Source organism: Zootoca vivipara, chromosome 17 (assembly GCF_963506605.1).
Source record: "Zootoca vivipara chromosome 17, rZooViv1.1, whole genome shotgun sequence".
NCBI lineage: Eukaryota > Metazoa > Chordata > Lepidosauria > Squamata > Lacertidae > Zootoca > Zootoca vivipara.
In genome coordinates, this window is record NC_083292.1 from 33,136,373 (window position 1) to 33,149,712 (window position 13,340).

Sequence of the window (13,340 nt, forward strand, 5' to 3'; positions counted from 1 at the left end):
GCAACTTCCGGTGCTGCGCCGCTGCTGCTCCCGCATTTTTCAGTGGGAGACTTGGCAGGTATGCATATTCCAAGGCCAATGGCTTTATTCTTGAAGCAGGGAGTGTCAGTTTACAATTCTTAGTACAGAAAGTATTGATCTGATGTGCAGAGATCTTTCTCATTCTAATTAATTCAAGAGGGTTCTGGAAGCTTCTGGAAGCTTCTCTGTGTGAGCTGGTTCTCTGGCTTGAACTGGTTCTCTTTTCTTTCTGTCAAGATCATGCTGACTATAAAAATAGGCCAGAAGAAGCCTGTGTTTCACTTTCTCTTTTCCTTCTGGTGTGATGTTCTGTATATAGTGTCAAGGTTCAGTCTTATTATAAATTATTGGAATTTTTAAGTTAAGTCTGCTGCAACTGGATTTCTTGTGGACAGTGCCAATCCTGAATGTATTGGATTTGTGACCATTATGCTCATTTGCCTTCAGTAGCAGTAAAGCTCTGCTGGATGAAATACAATTGCCTCTGGTCCATTTTCTGAGAATCCTGCAACGCGTTTAAGTTTTTACTCTGCTAACTACACATTGGAATCTGCTTTGGATCAGTACCGAGTAGAATTCCATGACATCCCTCCTTCTGTATTCAGAATTTTTGTACTTGTGCTATTTTACATACAGGTGAAACTCGGGAAATTAGAATATCGTCAAAAAGTGCATTTATTTCAGTAATGCAACTTACTATTTTTAATTCTTCTTTCAATTTTTACAAATGCTTTCTTTTGGAAATTCCACAGTAATAAAACAAATAATTACAATAATACAAAAATAAACAAAAACATACATCGCTATTACATTTCATTAATTACATTCCATTTATAATTGACCCGCCTAACGACAAATAATTACAATTACAACAAATAAAGGCTTGACATATCTTGCTTTGCATGTCATGCATCTATCTCATATATTGGTTTCACCTTTTAAGTTGCGTTACTGAAATAAAAGCACTTTTCGACGATATTCTAATTTTCCGAGTTTCACCTGTATGATGTTTCATACTGTTTCTTAAAGGAAGGCATTAATCCTCTTGTTTTGCGGGGAAGATTGCTTGCTCTTAGGATAAAGGACAACAAAAGAACATCGGACGCAAGGGAAACTTCCCCTTAGCTGAGCCAAACCACTGGCCCATCCAGCTCAGTATTACCAACTCTGACTGGCAGTGTCTTCCCATCATTTCAGCCAGGAGACATTCCTATCCCTTCTTGGGGACACCAGGGATTGAACTAGGAATGTATGAAGCTGGAGCTCTATACCTGAGCTCTGAGACCTTTCCCATCAACTTGGGTATTTTGAGTTTTCCAGAGAACTGAAAAGGAGGTTGGGAATAGTCTCCCATTAGAAGTGAATTATTTACTTATTCCCCACCCTTCTCCGTTCTACATGTGCTTTGGAGAGATTAGGTAGGTAGGTGAGATAGACAGGAGCTAGTCTTTGGGTTTGGAAAGAGTGTTCGTTGCACAGTGGTCAAGGATGATGGGAATCGTAGTCCAAAACATCTGGAGGGCCGAAGTTTGGGGATGCCTGTGCTAACCCATGGGAAGGCAAACTAAGGCCTGGGGGACAGATCAGGCCCAATCACCTTCTAAATCCAGCCCATGGACGGACCGGGAATCAGCGTGTTTTTACATGAGTAGAATGTGTCCTTTTATTTAAAATGCATCTCTGGGTTATTTGTGGGGCATACGAATTCATTCTTTTCCCCAAAAAATATAGTCCAGCCTACCACATGGTCTGAGGGACGGTGGACCGGCCCATGGCTGAAAAAGTTTCCAGACCCCTGTGCTAACCTGTTTAACAATCCCAGGCTAGAGGGGAGTGTAGAGATGATGTGGGATTCCTGACTCCCAGCAGCCCCAACCACCACGACCAGCGATGGGAGCTGGGAGCCCAGCAACATCCAAAAGGCCACAGGTTCTGAACTCTTTGTTTAAGACATAAAAGGCCTGTGGCACCACGAGGCCCAGACCCCCTCCGATGTCACAAACCTCCCACTCTATGCACCCCAGCAAGGGCGTACCCACCACGGGGCAAGTTAGGGCAGCTGCCCTACTCTAGAAGCCAGCTGCCCCCCCCCCACAAGGGCGTACCCACTGCGGGGCAAGTGGGGGCCGCAGGCTGCCCCTCCCTAGAAGCAGGGCTGGTGGGCAGAGGCGGAGCACAGCCCGGCGGAGCGCGAGTTCGCCATTCCCGCCACGCTGCGCCGCGCCGCACCCTCCCTCCAGCTCCCCGCCGCGCCCTCAGGCAAGGCCAAGCACGGCGGGGAACCAGAGAGCGCGGCGCGGTGGGCGGGAACGCTGAACTCGCGCTCCGCTGGGCTGGGCTCCGCCTCCACCCACCCGCCCTGCTTCTAGGGAGGGGCACAGCCCGGCGGAGCGCGAGTTCGCCGTTCCCGCACAACGCGCCGCGCTCCCTGGTTCCCCGCCGTGCTTGGCCTTGCCTGAGGGCGCGGCGGGGAGCTGGAGGCAGGGTGCGGCGCGGCGCAGCGCGGCGGGAATGGCGAACTCGCGCTCCGCCGGGCTGTGCTCCGCCTCCGCCCACCAGCCCTGCTTCTAGGGAGGGGCACAGCCCGGCGGAGCGCGAGTTCGCCGTTCCCGCCCGCCACGCTGCGGCCACCCTCCAGCTCCCCGTCGCGCCCTCAGGCAAGGCCAAGCGCGGCGGGGAACCAGAGAGCGCAGCGCGGCGGGCAGGAACACCAAACTCGCGCTCCGCTGGGCTGGGCTGGGCTCTGTCTCCGCCCACCAGCCCTGCTTCTAGGGAGGGGCACAGCCCAGCGGAGCGCGAGTTCGCCTTTCCCGCCCGTCGCGCCACGCTCTCCCTCCAGCTCCCCGTCACGCCCTCAGGCAAAGCCATGCACGGCGGGGAACCAGGGAGCGCGGCAGGGGGGCCTTCCTGCCCTGGCGAACTCCTGCCTTGTTGCCCCCTTTCCTGGCGCAGCGGCGGCTGCACTATTGCCAGCGCCTCCCCAGCTTTCCTCTCTGTGACAAAGGCGCCCGCCTTTGGCCAGGGTCTTTTCAATTGGGCCATCGCGAGGCAGCGGGAGGAGCTTGGCTCCGTCATCTGCCCGCATGCAAAACCGTGCAGGGGTCGGCAGTTGCTGAGAACAGGGTCGCAAGGAGAGAGGGGCGTCTGCACGGTTCCAGATCTCTCTTTCTCTCTCTCTCTCAATCTCTCAATCTCCCAGCTGGAGGGAGGTCGCGCCACGGTGCGTTCTGTCGGGCTGTGCTCCGCCTCTGCCCATCAGCCCGGCGCCTCTGACTGCACTTTCCCTGCCCACTTTGTGGCCCCTCCCCTTCTGTGCCTTGGCCCCTCCCCTTGCCCCCCCAGTTTTGATCCTGGGTACGCCCATGCACCCCAGGCTTTGGAAAACTGAGTGGGAGGTGTCTCTCTACTTCTTGGGAAACACTGACAGGGAAAGCGTTCACAATACAGTCATACCTTGGTTTAAGTACACTTCGGTTTGAGTACTATCAGTTTAAGTACTCCGCGGACCCGTCTGGAATGGATTAATCCGCTTTCCATTACTTTCAATGGGAAACTTCGCTTCAGTTTATGAACGCTTCAGTTTAAGCACTCTGCAGACCCGTCTGGAACGGATTAATCTACTTTCCATTACTTTCAATAGGAAAGTTCGCTTCAGGTTAAGTACAGACTTCCGGAACCAATTGTATACTTAAACCGAGGTACCACTGTACACAGGGGGCAACACCAACACCAGCCCTCCTTCTGTCCCTCTGCACTCCCACCCTAGCCCGAAATCCCATGAAAGAAAGCCAGGAAGCCGATGGGTTTCTAGAAAAAGGGAAAAAAAACTGATTTATTGTATGAAAACATCTGAGATAGGAGGAGGAGGAGATCAGCCCCGTGAGGTGGGCATGGCAAAGCCCTCTATGGAATGAATGGCAACTCAAATAGCAAAGAAAGGGCTGGCTTAGGTGTTTTTTATAGCCAGTGCAGGGTTTTGAGACGTTGCTGAACTACAACTCCCATCATCCCTTGGGCATGCTTGCTGGGGCTGCTGGGAGACAGGAACGTCGTTCAAATCCAACTTCCACCAGCCGCGCTCGCGGGTGGGAGCTGTCGTTCGGCAACGCCGTTCGGGTCAAAGGTGTGCCCCCCCCCGGCACCTGCCTAATGGCATTTTTATGCAGTCGATGCTGGTCTTCCTCAGAGTAGACCCGCTGGAAGTAATGGGCATGGCTAGCTTGGGTCCAGTAATGTTAACAGGTCTGCTCTCTGGGTCATACCTGCCAAGTTCCTCTCTGAAAAATAAGGGACCGGACCGAAATTAGCATACCGGAAGTAGCGCGACAGCCATTTTGGAACTGGGCGGAGCATGCTCAGAAGTGACTTTTGATGCTGCTGTGCCCAGTTCCAAAATGGCTGCCGCACCAGAAGTCGCGCTGCAGCCATTTTGGAACTGGGCAGAGCAGCATCAAAAGTCGCTTCTGAGCATGCTCCGCCCAGTTCCAAAATGGCCGCCGCGGCAGAATAAACCGGGGGGAAACAAAAAAATCCGGTTTTTCAGCTGGGGACAGCTGGAAAAACGGGGGTTTCCCGGGGAAAACGGGAGACTTGGCAGCTATGCTCCGGGTAAAACAGAGAGTGTTAAACCTATCCAACACCAGCTGCAGAGAAAACACCCTGTTCAGTTCCTGGTTCATACAGGCCTTCCCACAGAGCTGGCAGACCCATCCCCAGGACTCCTGCAGCAACCAATTCACGATCTCCCCTTCTCCCTGCTAACGCCAACCCATCTCACGGGCGCAGAATATTTATTGCTGGGCGGGGGGTGCTGCCGCTGCCTCCATGGGCCGCTCCCAGAGGTAGGTCTGGATGGAGTCGGCGGTCGACACGGCCTCGATGTGGCCCACGCCTGGGTCGGAGATGACAAACGGGACGTCCTTGTGGGACCTGAGGAAGAGGGTGAGACAGGGAACGATTTAGAAAGATAGGCAGGCGGCGGGCTGAGGGGGAATTCTGGTCCAGGAATAGTTCTGGAGAAATCCAGGGAAAAGCTGCTCCTTTCCTCAGCCCACAAGAAAAGGGCAACCGAAACGAGCTCAAAAAAGACAAGGCAGCGGAGAGGAAGGCATTGGAGAAAAGGTTCCGGCATTGCAGGGGCTGGACTAGATGACCCTTGGGTTCCATATCCAACTCTACAATTCTATGATTCCCGCAAGGTGCCTTTAACTCCACAGAATCACACGAGGCTGAAGGAACGGCAGGGGGCAACCAGAACGATCAAGGGCACAGAACAACTTGCCCAAGAGGAGCAAGGTTACAGAATTTGGGGCTTTATAGTTTAAGGGAAAGGCGAGCGAGCAAGATAGAAATTTGTATTTTTGCATGACGTGGAGATAGTAGTTAGTGAAGAGGTTTTTTCCCCCCTTTCTTAGAATCCGAGTCATGGAATTGTAATGCAGGAACCTTTTCACCAATGCAGGGCTTGAACCCGCCACCCCGAGAATAATCTTGTAGCGCTAGAACTGGAGGGGGCTGAATGTTGGAAGATCCAGGCCAGATAAAAGAAAGGAACTTCTTTATGCTGCGCTTGGTTAAACTCTGGAACTCCCATCCACAGGAGGCAGCGAGGGCCACTAACCTAGATCGCTTTAAAAGAGGACTTGACAAGTTCGTGGGGCGAATCAATGGCCAGTAGCCACGATGGCTATGCTTTGCCTCCATCCACTATTGGAGGCAGCCATGTTTCTGAATACCACTTGCTGGAAACCACAGGAGGGGAGAGTAGCTCTTGTGTGAAAATCCTGCTTGCTGGTTTCCCACTGAGGATCTGATGGCCCACTGAGAAGGTGACCTTTCAGGTGTTCGTCTTATTTTCTTCTGACAGCCGTTCAGCGGCAGCACGGAGGCCACCTGGCTCCCACTCACCTGTTCAAGACAACAACAGCCGCTGAGCCATCTGGACGCAAGAAGGCCGAATATTCCAAGTCGGTCCACTTGCTCCTCTGAATCTCAATCCTCTGGGTTCCCTCCGGGAGGAACTTGCTGCATTAGCATAGTAAAGAAGCAGGGGGAAAGGGGAATGTGGTTTAATAATAATAATAATAATAATAATAATAATAATAATAATAATAATAATAAATTATTTATACCCCGCTCATCCGGCTCAGTTTCCCCAGCCACTCTGGGTGGCTTCCTTCACAATATTAAAATACAATAATCTATTAAACATTAAAAGCTTCCCTAAACAGGACTGCCTTCAGACGTCTTCTAAAAGTCTGGTAGTTGTTTTTCTCTTTGACATCTGATGGGAGGGCGCCGCTACCGAGAAGACCCTCTGCCTGGTTCCCTGTAACTTGGCTTCTCTCAGCGAGGGAACCACCAGAAGGCCCTCGGAGCTGGACCTCAGTGTCCGGGCAGAACAATGGAGGTGGAGACGCTCCTTCAGGTATACAGGACCGAGGCCGTTTAGGGCTTTAAAGGTCAGCACCAACACTTTGACTTGTGCTCGGAAACGTATTGGGAGCCAATGTAGGTCTTTCAAGACCGGTGTTTTGTGGTCTCGGTGGCCACTCCCAGTCACCAGTCTAGCTGCCGCATTCTGGATTAATTGTAGTTTCTGGGTCACCTTCAAAGGTAGCCCCACGTAGAGCGCATTGCAGTAGTCCAAGCAAGATATAACTAGAGCATGCACCACTCTGGCGAGACAGTCTGCGGGCAGGGAGGGTCTCAGCCTGTGTACCTGATATTAGATCTAAGTAGCTCAAGACCAGCCCTGCTGCTGCAGAGTGAGGGTCTATTAGTCCCATCTCAACACAACCAAGGGGGTTATTCTGAGGTGGTTTGGAGGAGGGGGAGCTGGGACTGAGAGTGTTTATCTGTTTGGTTGTTTATTAAATTTGTATCCCGTACCTTCCTTCCTCTCAGAAGAGCCCAGGGCAGCAAATATCAAATATTTAAAAACATTATGGTTTAAAATAATAATGGTGTTTTTTTTTGGGGGGGGGGAAACTTCCAAAAAAACATACTTACAACATCTAAAACGTTTTTATTTATTTACTGAAATTATATACCGCCCTATACCCGGAGGTCTCACGGTGGTTCACATAAACGATAACAATATATAAAATCAAAGTAAAAGCAATAACCTGATAACACGACACACACACACACACCCAAAAAGAGCTGCATTTTAAAAAGGTACAGGATGTCGATCAGGTCAACCAAAGGCCTGGTTAAAAAGGAATGTTTTTGCCTGACGCCTAAAGGTGTGTAATGAAGGCGCCAGGTGAACTTCCCTGGGGAGAGCGTTCCACAGACGGGGAGCCACTGCAGAGAAGGCCCCGTTCTCGTGTTGCCACCCTCTGGAGCAACCACATTCTCTCATGGTTTTTTAATTTAACCCTTGCCTTGGCCCATACCTATCAGCCATCTAATGCCCGGGTGAATGGGAGCATTTTTTTTAAAAAAAATCCGCCTGCAACCCAGCAGCACGAGCGACAGGCGCACGTGTGCCACAAACGAGGAGCCACCACCGAGAAGGCCCTGTCATCCATCAAAGCCAAGCAGGCCGCAGCCTGAGGCGGCGCCACCCACAGGGCCTCCCCATTTTAGGACTCAATATGGTTGGCACGGGGGGGGGGGTCATGTGTGGAGGGTCCTGCCGTCTCACCTGAAGTGTGCCATGTGATAAAACATGGGTTGTTTGTAAAACACATCGTTGGCTGCGTCTACAATGACAGGACTGTCGACATAATTTTTGCTCCAGTTGGGACCCCCTTCCATGTCCAGGACAAGGTTCCAGTCCGTCCAGCCTGTGACGTAGTTATTGAGATTCTGCAAGAAGGCAGAGAAGGACACTTGATTTGTTTATTCATCTTATTTATTACACATTTTTAATGTACTGCTAGGTTGATCAGATTTTATGCACCGGCTGCATAGAAGTACAGTGGAACCTCGGTTTACGAACACCTCGGTTTACGAATTTTCAGTTTACGAACGCCGCGGACCCATCTGGAACGGATTAATTCACTTTCCATTACTTTTAATGGGAAAGGTCGCTTCAGTTTATAAACGCTTCAGTTTATGAACAGACTTCCAGAACCAATTGTGTTCATAAACCGAGGTACCACTGTACTTTTCAAACTAAGGAAGGAAACCAATATATCTTAGTCACACATGCCTCTTAATAGGCTTAATTTATTCATTAATTCAGTTTTTGGCCTTTCCTTTCCTCCCAAAGCCACCTGAGAGCAGCAAACAAGAAATGATTAAACAATTGGAGAAAGAAATCTTAAAAACATCTTGGATTTGTATCTCTACTGAAAAGGCTCCTTGAAAGAGGAAGGTATTTAGTAGGAACCACTAAGGCAATAGAGATGGAGCCTAATATTTAACGGGAGGGAATTCCTAAGCAGTTGTAAGAAACCGATATTTTAGTGTTGAAACTGGGAAAATTAGAATATCGTCAAAAAGTGCATTTATTTCAGTAATGCAACTTATTATTTTTTCTTTTTCTTTTAATTTTTACAAATGCTTTCTTTTGGAAATTCCACAGTAATAAAACAAATAGTTAGAATAATACAAAAATAAACATCGCTATTACATTTCATTAATTCCATTCCATTTATAATTGACCCGCCTAATGACAAATAATGACAATTACAACAAATAAAGGTTTGACATATCTTGCTTTGCATGTCATGAATCTATCTCATATATTGGTTTCACCTTTTAAGTTGCGTTACTGAAATAAATGCACTTTTCGACGATATTCTAATTTTCCGAGTTTCACCTGTAAATGTCAGTTTGCATTTCTTAGTAATGAAAGTATTGATCGGATGTGTAGAGATCTTTCCTATTCTAATTAATTCAAGAGGGTTCTGGAAGCTTCTGGAAGCTTCTCTGTGTGAAAGAAACAAGCAGAAGGTTCATGATGTTTGGGTTATTCCTTCAGAGAAGCTGAGTACAGCTGGCTTGAACTGGTTCTCTTTTCTTTCTGTCAAGATCATGCTGACTATAAAAATAGGCCAGAAGGAGCCTGTGTTTCACTTTCTCGTTCTATCTCTTTTCCTTCTGGTGTGATGTTCTGCATATAGCGTCAAAGTTCCGTTTTATTATAAATTATTGGAATTTTTAAGTTAAGTCTGCTGCAACTGGATTTCTTACGGACAGTGCCAATCCTGAATGTATTGGATTTGTGACCATTATGCTCATTTGCCTTCAGTAGCAGTAAAGCTCTGCTGGATGAAATACAATTGCCTCTGGTCTATTTTGGGGGGAATCCTGCTCTGGATCAATATTGAGTAGAATTCAATGACACTAAACTTTGGAACTCCCTGCAAATTGACTGCCAATAGGTAGGCACCTTCACCGTACTCTTTTGGGTGCTGGCTGAAAACGTCTTTGTCTAGGCAAACCCAACCCAGACACATAGAAATTTACAGGTGTTTTATTTCTTTTTAGCTGGTTTTAATGATCTTTAGAATATTTTAAAATGCAGGCAGTGACAGATTTGTGCAGGGGTTACCTTCTGAGACATCGGCGCACTTACAGTACATGAAATCGCGTACAATCTGAACACCCGTCGAGAAAACACCCCATCCCACCCCTTTCCGTGACGTTTTTGGATCACTTCCGAGCGGCACAATGTGCAGTCGTGAACATATCAGACGTACCTAAAACAGTTGCTGCCTGCACTCATTTTTAACTGGGTTTTTAATCTATCGCTTTCCTCTTTCGTTTTGTATTTATCGTTAACTGCGGAGAGGTTTCCTTCAAGTTGATATATAAATTTTGTTCAAACAAACAAGCAAATGCCGGACTCTGAAATTCTACTAAACTTTCATTATTATTATTTTTTAAAAGCCATTGCCGCTCGAGCTCCTACCGCAAGGATGCTGTGGCTGTACTTGCTGCCGCGGTCCCACTCCCCCAACACCACACGGGGCTCCCAAAAATACGATCCTGTAGAGGCCTCGGTGGAGATGAGATAATACTTGGGGAAAAGGTGGTGAGTGATGGAGAGAGTCAAGTCGATGGGGGCCAAGAAATCTAAATACCAGTGGATGCCGATCCCATTGATGTAACTGGCCGCCACAGGGTCCTTGAGAACCTAGAAGTACACAAGGGATAATAAAATAATAATAATAATAATAATAATAATAATAATAATAATAATTGATTATTTATACCCCGCACATCTGGCTGGGTTTCCCCAGCCACTCTGGGTGGCTTCCAACAGAAAAATAAAATAATCGATTAAACATTAAAAGCCTCCCTAAACAGGGCTGCCTTCAGGTGTCCTCTAAAAGTCTGGTAGTTATTTTTCTTTTTGACATCTAGTGGGAGGGCGTTCCACAGGGTGGGTGCCACTACCGAGAAGGCCCTCTGCCTGGTTCTTCTGCCTGACAGAATTGTCAAGCTTACAGAGCTTCATATTCTATGTTTGGCCTTTCCACCTGTTAACGGAAAATCTGCATAGCTGTCAACTTTCGGATTTGAAAATAAGGGATCAGCAGCAGCCTCATCTGTCCCGGGGACAGTCTATGGTATATCTAACAATCCAGGATAGCAGCGGGAAACGGCGCTGGAATAAGGGAATTTCCAGCAAAAAAGGGGAAGGCTGACAGCTGCGGCTTGGAATAAGCGAGTTTCCCGCAAAAAAGGGAGGGTTGACAGCTATGAAAATCTGAGGGCTCCCTTGGGCAAAACAAGACTCCAGCCAAGAATATCAGAGCAAAACAGCAGCCAGTAGGCTTGGCCTTTGTTAAAAGAAGACTGTCGCGCGACAGGACCCCACCCGCAATGAGGTGAAGCAAGATGGAGTCCAGAACAAAAGAGAATCTCTACTTTTATCAGCTTTCCCATCACCAAGAAACACCCACAAAACACGTCATCCCTACATCATAACTATGTCACTAACACATCATGAAAGGGGAGGGGTTGAGGTAGTAACTTGAGGACTTTGACACCTATCCTGGTCCTCCTCTCACCCCTCCCAGGTGTGAATTCCTGAGCACAAAGAGAAGTTCATAGTTTCCTGAGGGTTGATTGCTGTCCTTTGTTTAAGGCCGGGTTTAATCCATTCCTGGAGGAGTCTTCTATTGTGGCACCATTGATGGGGAAATGTCCAGTTGGCAGAGCCTCCCAAGGATAGTCATGTGGAAATGTGTGTGTGTGTGTGTGTGTGTGTGTGTGTGTGTGTGTGTGTGATTCAGTGGGGTGGGGGAAATTCCTACAACACACCCCACACCGGCATGTTTCTAGACCTCATGGAGGAGAGTGAAGATGACAGCTACAAATCCCCAAAGCAAACTCAAGGCTAGCTGGTTTCAGTGGGCCTTATCTTAAGGATGCGCACATTTGAGACTCTGCAAGGTAGCAGCGAGGGGTGGGAGGGGAAGCCTAATTCCTTGTCCTGGATTATGAAGAAGGGAATTTAGCAATTGCTCCCCACAGGTGTGGGTAACCTGTGGGTATCCCTCCCCTCCCCTTGAGGCAATCAGTTCAGACCTCAGGCCAGAGCCATCGGTCCTTCCTTCGGCTGCTCTGATTGGGAGAAAGAGAATGGCGAACTGGATAGATATTTAGCCTGGTCCTTCCTGGTTTATTTGTATCATATAACAACAATTTATTGCTCTGGACTTTCAGGGTGCTTTGGGCAAAGCCATGACTGTCAAAATGGCCTCCTGGGGCTTTAAATGCATGGTGCCGACTTGGCCTTTAGCAAAATAAATAGGAAAACAGGGGTTTGGGTTCCACCGGTCCAAGGCGGCCCACTCACCACTTCGGCCCAGTATGGCAGCATCACCCTTTGGTCATCCAGAATGATCAGCTCAATGCCCTTGTAAGAGCTGTTGGCCAAGGCAGGACCCAGATCTTGGGCGATGAAGTCCCTCTGGTGCTCGGGGGAGAAGCCCAGGCACTGGAAGGGGTAAAAGATGATGTCGCCAGCCGTTGGCTCGTTCCCAGCCGTCACAGCCCAGAAAGTCAAGTTATGCTTGGCGTATTCGTCTAAGAACCTGCAGAGGGGAATGGCAACGAAAGTTAGCAAGAACAGCGAGCCAAGATGTTGCTGAGGAGATTTCCCCCTCAGATGACTTCCTGAGATTTTTCTTTTAAGAAACTAAACTCTTTTGTCCTCCCAGAATCTTCCCATTTTCAGCTTCATGGAATGTCCACAGGTTCTCGTTTTATGAGAGCGATACAATAATTTTGTCTATCCGCTCTCTCTCGGCCAAGCGTAACTTTCATAAACACCCACCATTTCATCTCATCCCGCCTTTTCTCCAAGAGAGAAAGTCGCTCCCTCCCCTTGATGATTTCTCAACCTTTCTCAGCTCTACGATATCCCTTTTCTCCCCCGAGGAAGAAGAAGGCCCCTTGGTGCTGAATTGTCGCCATTTTTCTCCCAGGAGCCTTTGCTGCACTAGCTGTGGGCTTTGTTAGTGTGCCTAACTGTTATGTACTGAGCTGAATCCTAGAACAATAGGATTCAGAATCAGTGGGAGCTACCCAATCCAACTCCAGGCGGAAGTGAATCCGCAACCTGATTGGCCTGCTGGAGCAGCCAATCAGGCGGCTGGCAGAAGTGAATCTGCTACCTGATTGGCCTGTAGGAGCAGCCAATCAGGCTGCAGGCAGAAGTCAATCCACAATATAATTGGCCCACAGGTGTAGCCCTGAAGTAGCCAATCACGCAAGGCCCATTGTGTAAATAATGTATATAAGCAGATGGTTTTGGGAAAAGAGCCATTCGTCTTCTCTTCTTCTCCTTGATGAATATGAGCTGAATAAAGAGCATGAAATTCACTCTCGACTCCGAGTATATTTCACTGGCGACGAGGATGGGATCCTGCTGAGCTGACCGCCACCACGCACTGCACCGCAGCACCGCCACCTGCTGCACCGCTGCATCGCACCGTGCATCCAGGCTTCAGCTCCAGGACCCAAGGAACCCAGAATGGCAACCGACAGCAGCTTCTTGCCATTCAAACCAGCATCAGGAGACTGGGAAGGGTACGCCGCCCGTTTCAACTTCCTCCTGCAAGCGAAAGAAGTCACCAACGATGCCATGAAGAGGGCGACATTCTTCAGCGTCTGTGGAGAGGAGACGTTTGAAATCGCCCGGGCTCTCCTTGCACCTAGAGATGTCGCTACCGTCTCTTACAAAACAATAATGGAACGGCTGAAGGAGCACTTTTCACCACAGCCCTCGGTGGTAGCTTGCCGAAATGCCTTCTACGCAAAGCGGCAAGCCCCAGGGGAAACCATAACTGGGTTTGTGACCTCCCTCCGCCAAGCCGCCCGGTTATGCAACTTCTCAGAGTTGGAGAACA

General features: G+C 48.8%; 1 protein-coding gene across 1 annotated transcript in view; it reads right to left on the reverse strand.

Annotated features, from left to right (window-relative positions):
- Positions 1-3,825: 3,825 nt before the first annotated feature.
- Positions 3,826-13,340, reverse strand: part of LOC118076292 (lysosomal acid glucosylceramidase) — a 30,237-nt gene continuing 20,722 nt past the window's right edge. Inside the window, exons 7-11 of the mRNA XM_035098941.2 lie at positions 11,786-12,023; positions 9,890-10,114; positions 7,673-7,836; positions 5,929-6,045; positions 3,826-4,950 (exon numbers count right to left, since the gene is read on the reverse strand). Of these exons, the coding sequence (XP_034954832.1) occupies positions 4,812-4,950; positions 5,929-6,045; positions 7,673-7,836; positions 9,890-10,114; positions 11,786-12,023 (883 nt within the window). The 3' untranslated portion in view covers positions 3,826-4,811. The remainder of the gene's footprint in view (positions 4,951-5,928; positions 6,046-7,672; positions 7,837-9,889; positions 10,115-11,785; positions 12,024-13,340) is intronic.